General features: G+C 35.8%; 1 protein-coding gene across 1 annotated transcript; it reads right to left on the reverse strand.

The window, feature by feature from the left end:
- Nucleotides 1-537: 537 nt before the first annotated feature.
- LAMTOR3 (late endosomal/lysosomal adaptor, MAPK and MTOR activator 3) lies at nucleotides 538-11532 on the reverse strand. The gene is made up of 5 exons (XM_090266338.1): nucleotides 11306-11532; nucleotides 5669-5727; nucleotides 3984-4117; nucleotides 2894-2957; nucleotides 538-1378 (listed from the first exon to the last, which is right to left on the reverse strand). The coding sequence occupies exons 1-5, from the start codon at nucleotides 11365-11367 to the stop codon at nucleotides 1305-1307; spliced, it is 393 nt and encodes a 130-aa protein (XP_090122464.1). The 5' UTR covers nucleotides 11368-11532; the 3' UTR covers nucleotides 538-1304.
- Between the last annotated feature and the right edge of the window lie 7986 nt (nucleotides 11533-19518).

The following is a 19518-nucleotide window of genomic DNA, read 5'->3' on the forward strand; positions in this document are numbered from 1 at the left end:
TATAGGATGAAAGGGAGAGAGGGAGTGAGGACAAGAAGCAGGCGCAGTGCCTGGCCCGCTACCTCGCTCTATAGGGTTCCAGGGACCACATTCACACACATTCCATGGAAAATGCACCCCTGGAACATGGGATATGATGTGAATTGTGCTCCTTGGAATTCCACAATGTGGTAGTTCTGGTGAATAGCACACAGGTGCTCAATGCATACTACTGAACTGTATGTAACAGGACAAACTCTGATTGTTAAAGAACCTAGGAGAAAATTAACAACCTTGAATGAGGCACTGCATTCCTGAATATAAAGGGCACATTCTAGAAGTATGACACCAGTTTCATAGAGATTAAATTAGGCTCACGGATATTTATTTCCAACTGACATTTTATGCTAGGTAACATCACCTCCAAAGCAATATCCACAAGAAACACTCACTACTTATTTATATAGCTGAAAAGAGTGAATTTAGTAATTATATTCTTTAAACTTTTGAAAGAAGTCTGGGGGGGGAAAATATATATATATAATGCTCAAACTATACTTTTAAAAATACTATTTTATTTATACTCATATATTGAAAAAAATGGCTGTAGTATCATGTTTACATACTTATCAACATTGGAAACAGTTCAATAATGAATCACATCTAAATTTTATAAAGAATGCACAAACATTAAAACACTGATTGGTTATAGAAAGCAGAGTAGGGGAAAAAACATCAGCTATCCTTTACATTAAACAGCAGCACCCTCTGAGAATCAAATCAATTAGTAATATACATCTATACTGCAAAATAATACATATAGAAGTTAGTGATTGTACTGATTTTATTACTTTTACTAAGCCACTTTATCTTCCCCACACTCAATGCAAAGAAATAAAACAACAGGAAAACAATATGGCCTCATTATTATTCACAATAAAAAGGATCTATTTCATTCTGCAGCCCTGACAGAATGTACAAGAGGGAGCACTGCATGGTTCAAGTGGATCAAAGTAACATTTTGATTCTGACACACTGAACAGAATCTCATGCAGATTTGGTGACTGGACTAACTCCATGGGAGCTGTGATAGACTGAACCCTTTCTGTGATATCTCCAGATCTCAGTAAATAAGACCTATACAAGAAAAGATAGCAATTAATCTGTCCATAAATTTTATCTGTAGAGTCTTTCTTTAGTGTAAGGTAGAAAAGGGGCCCTTTCTTGAGTACATGGATACAAATATTGTTGTGGTCTCAAGATTCCTAGATTGATATTGTGTTTGTTATACTGAAGATAAGGTAGACATCAAAACCATTGTCAGATTAAGAAACTTCTACAACTTGTCTCAATTCTTCAAATAATGGAGCCAGTTCCTTTTCCAGGCTGACAATTAGTCCTAAAACATAGAGATTAAGAAAATTAGAATATTAGAAAAAAATGTTCCTGAAAAGTTTTTGATGTAAATTCCCTTCTGTTGTAATTTAGTTACTAAAAAGTAAATAACACATCATTTATTCTCTGTAACTAAAACAAAGTATTCTAAATGACCAAAAAAACTTATATTACGAAGTTACATGTAATTCCATGTTTAAAAGGAAGTTTAATGATGAATCTGGAAGACAACCTAGTCTAGAAATTAGTAGATCTAGCTTCTTGTTAGTTTACCAGAATGAAAGTCTATATATTTTAGACTCTGCTTGTTTTATGTTCAAATAAGTAAGGATCTTCCTCTGTCTCAAAGAATATTAAAAGTATTGGGATTCTCAAGGAAATGTTCTAAGCAGGAAAATATAATTCTGTAATTATCATAATTTATAACCACCAATGATAGTATATGATGGTGATTTATCACAACTGAGGTTTAGTACTCTTAAAATACAGATACCACTACTAGCCTATATAGAGGTAGGCAAAAGTAGGTTTACAGTTGTATGTATGCAAAACACACTTTATTCTTGTATTATTTATTTATTATTGTATTATTCATTCATATTATAACTGTAAACCTACTTCTCGCCACCTCTGTATAATTTACCAAGTGTTTTTACATATATATTTTACAGCTTCAAAAGATTTAGCAATGGAAAAGATCTATTAGATCATCAAATCAAAACCCTTTATTTTAAAGATCAGAAATCTAAGGACTGGCTTCAGCAACACAGATAGAAAAAGAACTTTCTCAAATAGCTTGGAAAGAAAAACAACAGAAAATGAATGTGTAACAGTTCTAAATAGCAGTCAAATCTGAAAGAGGCCTCAAAAAAAATTCCTAGTTTATCCAATGGGAGTAAAAAAAAATACAATTCAATTGAATATTCGTACTTTACACATAAATACCCACTGAAAGCTACTGGATATAACGAGATATTACTATCCTCTATAGGAACTACAGCTTCCTAGTGCTTGTTCTCAATTCTTCGACCCTCGAGAAGAATGTGATTATATTTATCTTATTCACATTCATCTTGCTCAATATTGTTCAAGATTAAAAAAATTCTCATAGATTGGGCTATATGGAATTTAACTCATCCTTGACCATTTTATGTGTTTCGTTTGGTTCTCTACTCTCCTTTTGTTTTTCTTAAGCTGTTTTAATGTGCACAAAATGCAGCATTCAAAAGGTAAAAATAATATTTAATTTTCTATCTGAAAGGATAACTTACTTCACACACTGTCTCATCTGATCTACAAAATAACCCCGTAAGATGGTGAAAGCAGATATTAGCTCCATTATACAGGTACGGAAAACAGAGAAGTTACTTTTCTGCAGAACAAGAACTAGACTGTGGACCTGGCCCACAAATTCATCTTTTTAATTTTTATCCTAAAACTACTACTCCTATTATATTAGACTGCTCAGATGTGGTACTATAAAGAATTAAAAGCTCTATTTAACATAATAAAAACACACCTGTATTGGCATTGCTGCTGGCTATGAAACTCACCACCAAAGGTAAACGATTAAATTGAACCACCTAAAAAGAAAATAAAATCTAAATGATATGTTGTATTGTGAAAAGGCAGTATAATTCAATAAACTATTTTAATTTTTCAAAAAACCTTTAAATGGTCAATGTGTAAGATACCAGCCCAACAACGTGGCATCACATCATGAAATATGAAAGAGCTGAACATATATTATTTTCATAAAACAGTTACTGATTATTTCTTAGACACAATACTATTTAGCCTAGAAAGTTTTTAAGGTGGGACTGTGTCTTCATCTTTTAATCTCTAAAGATCAGCAGTGTCAATTACATAGTAAGACTGCAATAAAAATTTAATAATTAAATGGCTAAAGGAAGTATTTCTCAGCCATTCAAGTAGTTGTATTTTCCTGATTTTTCTGCCTCCTATGTACCACTTATCAGTAAAGTTAAAGGTCAGATGGCTGGTTACATTTTTCCCAATACACATTAAAATATACAACCTTTAAAATTAAAGATATTACTTGTGTATCATCAGTAGTACCTAAGTCATACTTCGGTAAGCATTGCTCTAAAACACAAGTGATTAATTTATTCTAAAGAAAATGCAGCTGGATACCTATTTTATTTATATATATACAAATGTATGTATATATATTTATATATTCTAAACCAAATGAAAGAATTAGCTGAAATAACAAATTTAAATAACTTATCATTTGACTTTCAAGACAAATGTTTTTCTGTCACAACAAGAAAAACATCACTTGAGATACCGCAATTGTTATGCTAAGGGCACCATCTACTGGAGGTAATAGTGGCCTGACTTACCCTTTTCAGGGTAACATGTACTTTATTATTAAAATCCTTTCTACTACCCTCCCATAGTAATCAATTCCTGGTGTAAAATGTGAAGAAAATCACTATAGTTTAACATAACCAATATGAAAGTTAAGATTTTAAAATTCCACCCCTTCAAAACTGAAATTTAGAATGACAACACAAGCTATTTTATATAGAAAACATAACAGTAATAGCTGAAATCAGCAAACCATTTGAAAGTTATGAACGTACCTGGTAGGTATTATAATAACAGATGATACTTTTATTTTTTGAAAGTCCAAGTTTGCTCCCTTGGTCTGTTGCAAGGGCAAAAGTAGATAAGAAACCAGGTCTCAAAGCATGCTCTGGAGCATTATCATTGGCCACTGGGAATAGAAATGAGTTAAGTAAAAATTGTGCAGTGGACAAGTAGAAATAAGATTTACAGCACTTTTTAAAACATGTATCTGTAAAAATATCAAGCATAGGGTTCTGCCTCCAATATTTAAAATCATATCGCTGACTGTGTCTCATCAATTTAGGTGTGAAAAACTGCTCAGCAGTTGAGTAATGATAACTAAGGGAAGAAATGATGATTCTCACAATATTTTTTTTAATTTTTAAAAAATGATACTAAATGTTTGATTTCCTTAATATCGACCTACCTTAAAACACAGAATAATCAGTACATTTAATAAATTAACTGATGGCCAACCTAGAGTAAAAAGAGCTTCATAAAACTTTGCTCTCATAAAACCCACAGCTATGTATTGCTTATAGATGTTAATAATTCTGCAGCTGACCATCCATTTTTCTTCACTCACTAAAGTCATGGAGTTAGCTGTGCAAATTTAAGGCTTTCACAAAAAAATTCTCAGATCATTAGAGCTGGAAAATCTCTGAGATTATTTGTTGAAAGCCTTCATTACAGAACTCAGAAAAGTCAAATTGACTTGCCACAACCACCTGTTTTATGGTGGATGAAAAAGCACACTGGACCACTCATCAGCAGATGACGGGTTCTAATATTATTTCTGCCACTGACTCACATTGCAATTTTAGAATGACAATGTACTCTTTGCACCTTACCATCTTCACTTATAAAACAGAAAACACACACACACACACAAAAACCCAAAATTGATTTCTAAATGTCCTTTCAACTCTGAAGTTTAAAATTACCTGACATATATGATAAGCCCAGGTGGAAGATAAATTGGCAACAAAACGTATAGAACACTATATACTCTTTCTTTAGTAAAGCTATTACAGTGTCCCAGTATAACTATACACATCCATTTTGATGACATCAGACAGAAGGAGTAAAAATGGTCTTAATATGTATTGACTGTGACATCAAACACACTAAAAAAAAAAAAAAAAATCAGGTAAAAACACTTTTCAGTTAACAAGCTCTTCTTTAGGTGAAAAATTCTTGTTCGATTCTGGTTAACTAAGGTAATTGTTAAAAGTTTTTAAAAATCTTATTTCCAGTAAAGTAAAATCAAGAAAGATTAAACAAAAACAACCAAAATATGTTGTTTTAAATGTATGAACATTAATCCTAAACCTATTGAACTACTGAAAAATATATACATGGGGGGTAGTCTATGCATAATATATCTAGCTGCATATATGTCCAGCCTTATCACTTAAATTTATTAATGGTTTATATTATACCATAAAATGTCTTTAATGGGAAACTGGGCCCGTGATAAATCTATGCTCTGAATGATAATAGAATACATTTAACATGTAATAAGTTGAAAGTTTCAACATGGCCTTCAACAAACAAAAGCAAACATTTCTCCAAATTAAGACCACCTCCTAAATTTATTAAAATGGGTTTCAAATGTTTGTTTCTGCACTACTCAGATATAGGTACATTTTTACTGTAAAGCAAACATGATGCTGGCATGTTAAGTGCTCAGTTTTACCTTTAATAACAGGCACTCCATCTCTGTCTGACACAACGATAGCATGAAGCCCTTCAACACTAGAGAGGAAAAAATGTTAAAATATTGTAAAACATTTCACTTCCTGAAAATATGTACATCAAAGTCATATTAGTAATTTTCATATATATTTCTGAAAAAAAAAAAAAACATGGAAACAAAATTACGAATAGCATAAGCTCTAATGTTTGGTAAAACTTTTCCAGAAATTGAATGAATGTGTACCAATGATATGTTTATAATCTTCACGATTTTATGTAGTTTATTGAAAAAGATCTAAAATGTAGCTGATTATCCATTAAAATTGCTAATTATTCTATGGTTTACAAAACTATAACAGGTTATCAGCAATGGTAACAATGACAAAGACTTTTTCTTTTCATTCATTCTAATAACAAGTGCCCACTATTTATGGCACTGAATATTTATAATACCACATTAAGCAAAAACAAACACACTGCCTTCACAAAACTTACAATCTATAACAAAGGCAGGGGTGTTGATTTAGACAAGTGGGTCAGGGAAGGTTTCCCTGAGGAAGTGATAGCTCAGCTTAGATGTTATGGCACTGATTAAGAGAAAGGCAAAAAGATCTCTAAGCTGAAGGAACTGATGGGAAGAATGAAGGTCATGCAGCAATCCTTTCAGCCATGCCTATATAAGGAGCACTAAGCAGAACAGTCAAGACTATACTTCTGAAGTTAAAGACCTGGGTTCCACCCAGGCTCTCTTGCTTACTATTTATGCTACCATGGGCCAGTTATAAAATCTCTCTAAACATCAGTTAATAATCTGAAAATGAAGATAAGTGTACTTTTCGGCTATTGTGAAATTTAATAAAATAATACACGTACAGGTTGCTACATAGCTTACATTAAAAAATATTAATTATTATTACCAGGCTATCACCTGTGCTCCCTGATAATGGCATAATTTATCACTGCAGTTTAAGTATTGAATTATTAGTGAGATTTCTAGGAGCACAAAAGTATAGTGTTAAAAATTATAATAACTATCTTGGTAACACATGGAGTTTGCAATTCAGAAATATGCTCAGTGTTCCTACTATATAACCCAGATTTATCCATTCCTTATTGTGTTAACCTCAATATTTTAATTTAGGAATGAATATTTATATTAGGATACTGAAATTATATTTTAAAAAATCTCATTGCCAAAAATGTTTCAGAGCCATAAATCTGCCTTACATTAAAAATAAGAATGATGAAAGAATGTGTATAAATATTTACTAGAATTTTCTATTATCATTCAATTCTAAAGTTAGTAATGGATTAAAACATGCCCTAGACAGTTAATACATAAAGCAAATATACTCTTCTAAGTTAAAAAATAGGTTCTATAAAAATATATCCTGCAGATACTAGGACAACCACACATTGCTTTGTGTAGTTATCAACAGCATTATCTCTTAAAATATTTCAGTAGAAAAAGATTGGACACCTAACTATCCATCAAGAAGAACAAGTTAAATAAGTTATGACACATATGCAATGGAATACTCTGCAAACATAGAACACAAAGAAGCAGTTCTTTATGTACTAGCAGAACTGATCTCAAAGTTATAGATGTTATGTGAAAAGACACGTTTTTAAATACTGTGAACAAGAAGCAACTTACATAATAACACCTAGGCATACGTGTGTGTTTTGCAATAGGCTAAATGTGTCACCTCCAAAATTCATATATTAAAACCCTAATCCCAATGTGATGGTACTGTGGGGGTGTGAGGGGGGATTTGAGAGGTGATTAGGCCACAAGGGTGGAGCCCTCATGAATGTACTTAGTGTCCTTAATAAGAGGCTAGAAAGCTAACTGCCTCCTTCCCTTTGTGAGAATATGAGAGGTCTGAAATCTGCAGCCCAGAAGAGGGCCTTCACCTGAACTCACCCATGCTGGTACCCTGATCTCAGACCTCTAGCCTCCAGAAGTAGGAGAAATAAATTTCAGTCATTTGTAAGAAATATCCCATCTATGGTACTTTATTATAGCAGTCTAAACTGAGACCTCTGTGTATACGTGTAAATATGTGTTAACATACGTATTTGCCTGTAGGTAACAGTGGGTGCCTGTGACAGGGGAACTCTGTGACTGAAGGGCAGGATGAGAAACTTCTCACTCTATTTCCTTCAATTAATTTTTGAATATTGAACTTTATGAATGTACTGCCAACTTAAAAAATAAGCAAATTAAAAAACAGGTAAAAGAGTGCTAGAAAAATGTTTTAAAAAAATCTGTGTCACCATAGGTAGCTTCCTTTTTCTTTTCACATAAATTAAATGCCAACTACTGCATCAAAAGAGGAGGTAGAAATAAAAAGACGTTTTTTTAACAGATTTCAAATTCACATAGAAAAATGTCCAACAAAGTAGAAAAATTACATACTTAAGAGTAACCACTTAAAGAAACCAGGCCACAAATATAAAAGGCATTTCCAATTACACACACAGTCACCAAGGAATATCATGAATAGATTTTTACTAATAATTGAAAATCACTATGATGCACTGATAGGTACACTATACTTTTAGAATAAATTAAATTTTATGAAATATTCTGCAGAAATCTAAACCTTACACTTACTAAAACATTTTTATTCCAAAAAAAGCAAATATTACATGAGTAATAAAAGGCATAATACTTCATTTCACTCATATAATGACAACACATCTGGTTATTTTAAAATACAATGTTGTGATTATTTAAGCCTGAGATTGCTTGGGTCACAACTAGATTTTAAAATATAAATCCAAGAACTGTATTTAACAGAGAATAAAAAAAAAAAGAACAAAACCACATTCCATTAATATCTGTAGCCATCTGACTTGGTTGAAGGGTAGAGCAGTACATTTAAAAGAAGGGACCCACAGCTCTGAAGCCAGGCTGCCTGTGTCCAACCCCTTAACTTTTACATACATCTAGCAACAAATCAAAGTGTGTATTCTAATACTTTATATGTAAGTGTTCAATATTATTAGTTTTTCATTCTTTTGGCTCTTGGATGCAATATGCCTCCTTTCAAGAAGAAATGATCATGAATATGAATCAAACTGGCCTCAGTCATCATGAAAAAAAAAAAAACAAACATTACATGGTACTCCCTTTTCTTTCCATTAAATAACAATTATCATGTTTTTAGAAATATCTACTATGCTTCCGTTTCTGTATTTTGTCATCAAGTGTCATACTGTCCCTGCCCCAACCATGATCACCAATTTTAGCATTCTTTTGATATGCTAAGTCTAAGAAGACAATGCAAATAAATACAGAAAGCCCTCAGTTTTGTAAAGTTCCAATTTGGAAACATTTTAATTATCAGGTTAGTTAAATAACATCATTCTCCCTCAACAGCATGGGTCAAATGTCAGAAAGTATGGTAACTGAACAACTGCATAAAGTACAAACTTTGCTAACTCTTTAGTTCACAAATCACTATATAAATAACTGTAAATTACAGATACACTTCTAATCAATAACCAGTCACATTGCTTTTTTCAAAGTGCATTGGCGATTGGCCACTGAGCATCTGTTACAGTTTATGCAGGAGCAAGGCATGTACTTTCAGCTCGTCCAATGATATTATAAGTAACTGAAATAAAGCCAATAAAGATGAAATAAAGCAAAAAAATGAAAAGTGATGATGCTGGAAGTGAAATGTGAATGAAGAGTAAGTAGAGTTAAAAAAAAGAAATAGCTGGCTGAGAGAATGCTGACATTATCATTGTTCTGCATGAAATGTGCAGTCAGAGAAACTTAGCAAAGGTGGACTTACTGACAAAAATGAGAAAGTGGTTGTGACAAAAAGGATAAAGAAGTCCTAGAGGAAGTGACACTGGCAAGAACACTTCACATTGAAGTACTCTCAAAAGAGGTATTTCACATCACTGAAAGCACAAATGACAAAATTTTGGAAGTTGATCCAAACCCAGGAGTATGCCAATCTGCCATGGCACTGAAAAGCTGCCTATTCCTTATTTTAAGGATATTGCTTTCATAAGTTTTTTACAAATAAATAAATATACTCTAATTCTTGATGTTTATACTGTGCAAAACCAGAACTGCCTGAACTGCTAATGAGGCTGAGAACACAATCAGCAGCCAGTACTAAGAGGAAAAGAGTAAAACTTAATTTTTAAGTATTGCAATAACATAACATCAATGGTAACAATTAAACAATTATTTAACACCTCAATAGTGTTTTCTTCCTGAATATGTAATGAAAATATAGATAAATCAAAACCAAAAGATATCATTAGTTTTTAGTGGTCTGTAATCAGAGTAAATGTACCAGAAAACAGGCAAGTCACACCAAACAATTCAAGAAAAAAAATCCAATCAAGAGGTTTTCGTCCCCCACCTAGAGAAATAAACTGACATCTAAAGCCTTCTTAACTTCAAACAGAGTTGGATAGAAAATTAAAAAAAAATTTCTTTTAATTAAAAAAATAACATTCTGCTATATTATCTCAAGGGTTATTCAGTTATTCTGGACAATGAGAATGGATGTTGTGAGAAATGCTCACAATAAAACACCAGGACACAGGACTTGAGCAGTAACTGAAGCAGTTGTTTATTCACAGATCTACAGCTCTGGGCTCAGCCTAAAAGCCAAATCAGTGCTCCTTCTCCGTTTTTCCATGTTGGATACTCTGGACTGACAATCTAATACGATTAACTAAATTAAATGAGGGTGATCTGGTTACAGGTCTGTCTCCAGCTCTTCTTTGAAATTTCCCTATCGTGTTTGCTGGGCTGTCTAGCACATTTTCCCATTTTCCAGTTTGTTGATGACTATCTCCTCCCCTTTGATTTCAGATATCCTTTGTCCTCAGAATCATCTGTGCTGAGCTGCAGAGTACTCCTTTTCTGATTTGTAAATATGCTAATACTGTTAACTCTGGCTCAGAGACGCTTTAATTACATTTGCCCTTTGCTACTAATTATTCTCTACTGGTTTGGGAGTCATTAGTTTCCTTGCCCCTTACAATGTCTCAAGTTACATTCTTCTCTCTCAAGCCTTTAGCTCTAAGGTATTATTTTACATTAAACTAAATATGATTTTTAATTCAATTAAAGTTACTAAGTCATTTCAATCAATAAAATTTCTAAAATGAAATTTGCTGTCCTCAACACAAGAGCCTAATTTATAAAATGGTACATCAAATGGACTGTGTGCAAGCAACAGAAAGCCTTGTGTAGACTTGACAATTAGGTCTTAAAAACAATATTAAAAGTAAAGACAAGTTTTTAGTTTTTTTCCCCTTCAAATTACTAACTACTTCAAAGTATAACCCAGTAAACTGATATGATAGTATACTTGGAAGAACTCTAACGTGGCAAGTAATGAGTTTTAGCCCTCAGTATTCACAAGCTATTTAACTTTAGGTAAGTCTTTTAACTTTTCTAGGCCCCATGCTATTTATCCGCAAATTCAAAAGGCATCCTTTATGCTACCTAGGTCTATGTTAGGTACTTAAAGTGCAAAACAATAGCCTAATATACACACAATATTAGTCTAAAATAATAAGAAACAAAATACTACATAAAAATAACAGATGCAGACAGAACATTGATTTAATGACAAATTAGTAATTTTTTTACCTTGGTAACTTTTTATACAGGAACCGCTTTAGGTCCTGAAAGAGGAGAGTAAAAAAAATCATATAATAACATGCCTTGTACTGATTCTCTAGATCCTGTCCTATTCACGTTCCAGGTTCCTTAAGTCATCATTCATAACCTTTCTGGCTTGTTTTCTTTCTCTTTCTGATTTGGACACATTAGTTGTGTGACTTGAAGCAAGTTAACCCTTTTCTCTAAACCTCAGTTTCATTACTTGTTGAATAGGGACAACAGCAGAACCTATGTCATAAGACAGTTTTAAAAGTTTATTGAGAAAATGTATGTAAAGTGATTAGCATATCTGGAAATGGGAAACACAAATATATATTAGCTGTAAAATTAAATCATACTTTTCATATTATTTCATATCCTGTTGCTACTGGTGTGTTCAACTGAGAATATATTATAAACATCTTTCCACGTCTCTACATAAACTTTGTTACATCATGTTAAGTTGATGTAAATTGATTTACTTCTCTAAAGTTCAATTTCTTCACATGACTAAATATATAATAATGTATGTCAAGTGTTTAGCATGAACATAATTAGGACAAAAGAAATAGAAGACTATTTTATTTTGTCTAATTAAACTCTCATTTGGGGAATTTCATTGACATTCAGATAGTAAGTATGAGCTCTGCATAGATAAATCAGGTATCTGTTGTTTTGAACCTTTATCTAAACCCCACAATTCTCCAAACCTGAATGTTTATTTTATTTCACATTACTACCAATCACCAGTTTACATTTGCTCTCATTTTAAACATACACAAAAAACCCTCAACTCATCATGGTTCCTATAAAATCCAAATATCTTCAATAAATTTGTTCCTACTAATGGCACCACTACCCCCATTATTCAGGTTTGAAACTAAGAGTAATATTTAACCCTAACCTCAAATTTGTGACTCTTAAATCACTTGTGAATCAAATGTTTTTAAACTGATCTCTTCTCCTTCTCAACTGACATTGGTTTATTTTCATTTTATTATTTATGACTTGTACCAATGTCCCACTTGGTATGCTGATCTCATGTTTCTATCCCACTCAGCCCTACACAGTGCGAAGTGTCATATCTTCCCCTGTAAAGCCGTAACTGCAGTGATTCTCAATTTTGGCTATGGATAACATCTGAGGATCATTAACACACACACACACCCCTGATGCCTTGGTTGGAGGTGCTCCCTAGATGATTCCCTGTGCAGCCAAGGTTGAGAACCGATGTTTGAATGGCTCTCAACTATTTATTGAATTATGTATAAATTCTTTAGACATTTGAGACTCCACAATATGGCCTAACACTAGGTTTACAGCCCTGCTTCCTATCACCCCCTCGTACATATTCTTAGCCCCCACTAAACCGGACTATTCACAACTCTTCCATACACACCTCTCCCTTTCCTATCTCTGTAACTCGGCTTAGGCTCTTCATTCTATTAATAATATTCTCCCTCTAGTACTTCTTAAAAAATTGCTCCTCATCATTTAGAGCTAATATCAACCACCAAATCCTCTAATCAAGCTTTCCTGATAGACACAAACCAGAGATAATCCTTCTCTCCTGAGTTTTCACACAAATCTATGATCTTTTGTATACTATTTTTTTAAAACTGTAAAGCCCTGAAGATGAATTATACCTTAATCATTGTTATTTCACCTACAGCCCTATTACAGAAACCTTTGCAAGGCAGATGCTCAACAGATCCTGTATTTAGTGATTTGATTATGCCTGACTAATAAGGTTTCAAAAATATAATTGAAGACACCCAAAAATGGAGTGATAAACATTGCTTAATGTTGAAATAAATAATCTTACAACTGAAAACAAAGCATGTTCATATTAATGCTGAATGACTATTTAGTGTAATGATCAAGAGCACGGGCTCTGGGACCAAAGTGCCTGGGTTGGTATCCTGACCCCACAAGTACTAGCTGTGTAACCTCCGGCAGGTTACTTGATCTTTTTGTGCCTCATCATCCTCATTTATTACATAGGGATGATAGTACCTACCTTCTAAAAGTTGTAATAAATGAATAAGTGTTAAACATTTAGAACACCCAGCAATTACATAAGCCAAGTAACAGGATACAAAATACAAACATTAGTATGAGTATTAATTTCCTGCTGTTTCTAGTAACTAGCACAATTAAGTTGCCTAAATACAGCATTTGACTTTTATTGATGCACTAGAGATACCAGTTGGAAATTAACTAAAATTGCTACAAGAAACCTAGAAAGACAACCATGACCACTTGCTGAAGAAAAGGATTCCACGCAGCAAACCACTTTTTAGAAATTCAAAATAGTAAATATTCAGAGCCTCCCTTATGCCCTCAGGATCTAGGGGGTGGGAACAGCACCTTGGTGCCCTCCATTCCCATTCCAAGGCACCTCACGGGACCCTAGCAAATCCATTCACTCTAGTCTCTCACTCTACAACCTAGAGAAAATAATTAATGAGGGAGGGGCAAACCAAAACAAATTTCTACTCCGGAAGCGCAATCTCTCCCCGCCCAGTAGTCTCCAAACTCTCCACCCTCTCCTTATTCTTGTGCGGGGGTGTTAACTCACATCGGCCATGATGAACCCTTCTCCCGCAGGTTCAAGAGCCACGCCTGGAAAAGAAACTCGGTGATGCTCCCGTCAAGGCTTGCTCGCCCTTCCCACCCCCACCCTAATAAGCGAGGTGAGCCCTCGTGAGGGTCAGGCAAGAATCTGGGCCTCTAGGACTCGCGGACACCAAAGGGCGTCCGAGTTCCCAGCTACCGAGGGTAGCCGGTTGCCTTAGCCCACTGCACATCCCAGCCCCCAGGCTCTAAGCCCAAACGAAAAGGGCAGCGGCGTCCACTCTTCTCCCAGCTCAACGCCCGCGCCACCCGCAGGACCAAGCCTGAACACACAGCGAAGTGGCTCCAGTTACCCGGCTTTCTGGGCGGCCTGGTTCTCCGTACAGCAGGGTACGTAGCTGTCTGCTATCACTTTCAGGGACAGCTTCAAACACCGGTTCCTCGGAAAACCGCCGTCACATGACTTGTGACCTCCCCTGCGCTCCAGGAAGCACTCCGTATCTCTCGGACACTCAGTGACACAGGATTTCCGGGGAGGTACAGCCGAAACTGGGAGCCCGCCGCGGGCGTCACGCCCCGCCCCGCCCCGCCCCGCCCCGCCCCGCCCCGCCCTTCTTGGGCTCTCGGTGGGCTGCTGCCTCCTACGCCTGCGCAGACGCCGGAGGTAGGGCCGTTGGGATACCGGCAGTTGGAGGAAGGATTCGTTTGAGATCGCTGTGCCTAGCCCCACCCTGAAAAAAGCATTCCAGAGGACGTTTTTGTGAGGAGAATGTATGATTTTCAGAGAATGTATGATTTTCATTAGTTGTTCAGGGTCCGGTATCCTAAAACCTTTTTTTTTTTTCTTCGTTTAGTTAAAAATGTGTGAAGGGATTGGTTTAGAAATGGCAGCAAGCAGCAGATAGCCCGTTCGTTATTAGAATTCCCCGAATCAATCCCCATTTTCCTTAGTCTCTCGGCTTCCTCCTATTTGCCATCCACTGCTTTTTACTGATGGTCTTGTCTAAATTGAATAGAGAAGCCATAGCTTTCTGGAGGTCTCACAGTTATGTATGCAACTCAGCATATGCAGACTTGGACAACCTTCTTTGTCGGGCTCTTGAATTAGGAGACCATGCCTGTAAGAAGTTCGCAGATTACTTTTTTTGTCTGGTGCCTTGCTTGTTTATACATTTAACAAAAACCTACAGTAGGTAACAGGAAAATGAGGTCTACGGGGACGTGTTTACGATTGATCTTCAATCTCTAGCAAGATTACAAAAAGAATTAACTCTAGCCCAGGACGCAGTGAAAAGAATTGGATACTTATTTCCTGGTTATTCCTGAGAAGATGAAATGGTAAATGACAAAGCTCCCAAATGTTAAAAATTATTCTTAATTATTACAAGTGAATTTAACAGTTCCATAGCAACTATCATTGAAAATCATTTCCTTTTCTTTATTTAAACCCTTTTGACTTCTTAGCATCTGGGACACAGCTACTTTTATTTTAGGCCGTTGCTTACTCTAGTCTCTTAACTCTTAAATGGTGGCATTTAAGCTTGTCTTTGGTTTCTCTGCTGTTTTTCGCTTTCCGCGGTATCCTGATAGTGTGAGTCTTCAATCTGTACCTTACATCTGAGTTTTAGGTTCATATTTTCAGCTGTTTGTTGGATGTTAGATATTTCTACATACGTGTCTTACTATCGGCTCTAGCTCAAAAACTTTAAAAGGTTTCCAATAAATCTGGTTCTCCTTATCCTATGTCTGAATTGGTTTGTGATTCTAACTGGGTATCATGTTTGCATTGTCTTCTTCCCTAACAATGTTTGCATTTGTATTTTTTTTTTCAATTCTTCATTCAAACAATTATTCTATTCAGTAAGACTATATCAGTAGCCACTTAATAATGACCAGATAAACCTTCTTAAAACAGTACACATTACTGCTGCTCAAAATATTTTTAGTGGTGTACCTTTGCAGACAGTGGCAAAGTTGACAGTCTGGCATTGACATATCCTTCTATTTTACTTATTAACTCATTCTAATGTGAATCCTATACTCCAGCAAAATTTAATACCTCACTGTTCCATCAACACGACTTACTTTTCTCACACTGCTTTTGAGGTTCCTTTCATCTGGAATGATTTCTCTTGTAGGGGGGGAAAATTGTACAAATTTATATATTTTTACGTGTACATGGGAATTCTCAGAAGAAGTCATTAAGTGCAAAAGTTATATACCTTTTTACACACAAAATATGACAAGTTTTGGGGATGCGGTAAGACAAAAGGGCTTAGGCTAGGGGCAGTAGTTGTGGGACAGTGACTTAAATATATGGGGCAAATTAATGGCAGATAAGGGTTATTTTAGTAGAATGGGAGATAAGAGTTATTTTAATAGGTTGGTTTGTACGGGTCCATTTCAGCTTCAATCCCGGTGTTAGGAATGTTCTTTTCCTAGTAGGAAAGAACCTTTCTCAGGGAAAATGTTAGAACATGATTGTAGGTGGAAAAGAGGTCAGAGAGAGCCCTTACTACATCTCCTTTCTTCGTGCCTTTGGCTCAAAATAGTTAATATGCCAAAATGGCATACTTTTGGATGGCATGTTCGAACCGCTTCACTCTCCACCTTAGATATTTAGATCTTGTTTCTTTGTAACACCTTCTCATCAATAGCATTCTCTCTTTTAAATGTTTTTAAATATTAGTTGACATACATTAAGCGTACAGTGTTGACATACTACTTACGAAGTGATCATCCCAATAAGACCAGTACCCATCTAACACCATACATAATTATTACAATATTGTTGACTATAATCCCTATGCCATACTTTACTTTCCCATGACTGGTTTTATAATTGCTAATTTACACCACTAATCCCTTCCCCTTTTTAACTGATCACCCCAACCCTCTCCCATCTGGCAACCACCAATTTGTTCGTGTTTGTTTGTTTATTTTTTATTCAACATGTAAGTGAAATCATATGGCATTTGTCTTTCTCTTACTTATTTCACTGAGCATAATATTCTCTAGGTACATTCATGTCACAAATTACAAGATTTATCTGTTCATCTATTGATGGACATTTAGATTGCTTTCATAACTTGGTTGTTGTAAATTATGCTGCAGTGAACATAGTAGGAGTGCCTATGCTTTTTCAAATTAATATTTTGGATTTCTTCAGATAAATTGCTGACTCATATGGTAGTTATGCTTTTGATTTTTTCAGGAACCTCCATACTGTTTTCTATAGTGACTGCACCAATTTACAATTCCATCAACAGTGCAAGAGGGTTTCCTTTTCTTCACATCCTGGTCAACACTGTTGTTTGTTGATTCATTGATGCTAGCCATTCTGACAGCTGTGAGGTGATATCTTATGATGGTTTTAATTTGAATTTTCCTGTTGATTACTGATATTGAGCATTTTTCCATATGTCTATTGGCCATTTTTATGTTCTTTTTGGAGAAATGTCTATTCAGGTCCTCTTCCCATTTTTTAATGGGATTCTTTGTTTCTTTGGTATTAAGTTGTATGTGTTTCTTATATATTTTGGATATTAACCCCTTATTAGATGTATAATGGCATGAATATCTTCTCCTTTTCAGTAGCTGTCTTTTTTGTTTTGTTGATGGTACTCTTCAGTGTCCAAAAACTCTTTAATTTGATTTGTTTCATTTATTTTTTTCTTTTGTCTCCCTTGCCCAAGGAGACATGTAAATATATAAGAAACTCTTGTATCTGTCCTTTGATTTTAAATGAGAGCTTTGCTGGGAAGAGTAATCTTGGTTGTAGGTATTTGCTTTCAGCACTTTGAATATTTTGTGCCAATCCCTTCTGGCCTGCACAGTTTCTGTTGAGAAATCAGCTCACAGTCTTACGGGAGCTCCCTTGTAGCTAGAGCTTTTCTCTGCTTTTAAGATTCTTTTTGTCTTTAACCTTTGACATTTTAATTATGATGTGTCTTGGTGTGGGTCTCTTTGGGTTCATCTTGACTGGGACTCTGTACTCTGTGGACTTGTATGTTTATTTGCGTTTCAAGGTTAGAGAAGTTTTTTGTCATTCTTTTTTCAAAGTTTTCATTTCCTTGTTCTCCATCCCTCTTTTCCTTCTCATATACGTATGATGTGAACTTATTTCCACCTTTTTAAAAAAGATTTTATTATTTATTTACTTTTAGAGAGAGGGGAAGGGAGGGAGAAAGAAAGGGAGAGAAACATCAGTATGTGAGAGATACATCTATCTCTCACATGCCCCCAGCTGGGGACCTGGCCTGCAATCCAGGCATGTGCCCCGACTGGGAATCAGGTCAGCACTCAAACCACTGAGCCACACTAGCCAGGGCTCCACTTTTTTTTCCTGTTCCAAATGGGTGTTTACTACTACCTTGCTCCAGATTGCTGATTTGATCCTCTGCTTCATCTGATCTGCTGATTACTTCGAATGTATTATTCATTTCAGTCATTGTGCTCTTTATTTCTGACTGGTTCTTTTTATGTTTTCTATCTCTTTGTTAAAATTCTCAGTGAGTGCATCTATTCTTCCCCTAAGTTCAATGAGATCCTTAAAACCAGTGTTTTGAACTTTGCATCTGGTAGAATGCTTGTCTTCATTTTGTTTAGTTCTTTTTCTGGAATTTTGTCATATTTTTTCATTCGGAACATGTTTCTTTGTTTCCTTATTTTTTCTGACTCTCTGTGTTTCTCTGTATTAGGTTATCTGCTACCTCTCCTGGTTTGGGCAGAGTGGCTTTAAATACTAGGTGTCCTTTGCACCCAGTGGCACAGTCACCCTGGTTACCTTAGATATTCCAGGGGTGTCCTGTATGTGGGTTGTGTGTGCCCTCCGGTCTGAGCCTTGGTTGCTGTTGGTACATCAGTGGCTGGCATTGAACTCGTAGGTTCACTGCTGTGAGGAATGGTTATAACTATAGTGGACAAAATGTTTTCTGGGTGCTGACCCCTTGTAGTGGGATTCACTTTAGCAAGGCTCTGGTACCTGCTGAATATGCCCTTGAGGTGTATCATTTGTGGAGCTGGTTAGCTGGTACTCTGGTGTGGTCTGAAGCTGGCCACTGGGTGTATTTATTCTGGGCCCTCTTGGGAGGGGCTCTGTTCCAGGGCAAAGTCATCTGCTGTCTGTGCCCAACTGGTGCTACTTGGTAGGAGTTAGATAGAAAGTGATCTGTGGTTGGCTGCCGCCTGTGCTGGGCTTGGAGGCAGCAGGAAAAGACTAGGCCATGAACCAAGGCTGACTGCCACTACTGCCTGACTTTGGGCTGCTTAGCATGAGGTACAGGGCACACCGAGGCCAGCCACTGCTTGCTTGGGGCTTGTAGACTTCTAAAATATTTTTTTCCCCCTGCACGGGCCAACTTAGGCTGCTTGCATGGAGGATCCACTGGAAGAGGTTTGAGCTCGTCCATTGGTTGGGTGGGCTGAGGTCTGAGAGAAACATTAGGCACTGAATGGTGTGTTGAGTTAATGGGAGAGCTCAGATTTGGCGCCTGCCTGCACCTATGAACTCTGAGGAAGGAGGGCTCAACAAAGGAACAATAGTCTGTCAGCACTTTTATCTCTAGACAGCTGCCTGGGCCCCTGCCCCTGCAGCTCTTGCCCTGAAGCTTGTCAGTTCAGTT

Source organism: Furipterus horrens, unplaced genomic scaffold (genome assembly GCF_987537825.1).
Source record: "Furipterus horrens unplaced genomic scaffold, mFurHor1.1.pri manual_scaffold_2, whole genome shotgun sequence".
NCBI classification, from domain to species: domain Eukaryota; kingdom Metazoa; phylum Chordata; class Mammalia; order Chiroptera; family Furipteridae; genus Furipterus; species Furipterus horrens.

What these genes read in the sequence shown, in the direction of transcription:
- LAMTOR3 (XM_090266338.1), bottom strand. Translation starts at nt 11,367, where the DNA reads ATGATTTTTTTTACTCTCCTCTTTCAGGACCTAAAGCGGTTCCTGTAT. An exon ending in CTGTATAAAAAGTTACCAAG is followed by an intron (nt 5,728 to 11,305) that starts GTAAAAAAATTA and finishes TTTCCTCTCTAG; the next exon opens with TGTTGAAGGGCTTCATGCTA. An exon ending in CAGCAGCAATGCCAATACAG is followed by an intron (nt 1,379 to 2,893) that starts GTGTGTTTTTAT and finishes TCTATGTTTTAG; the next exon opens with GACTAATTGTCAGCCTGGAA.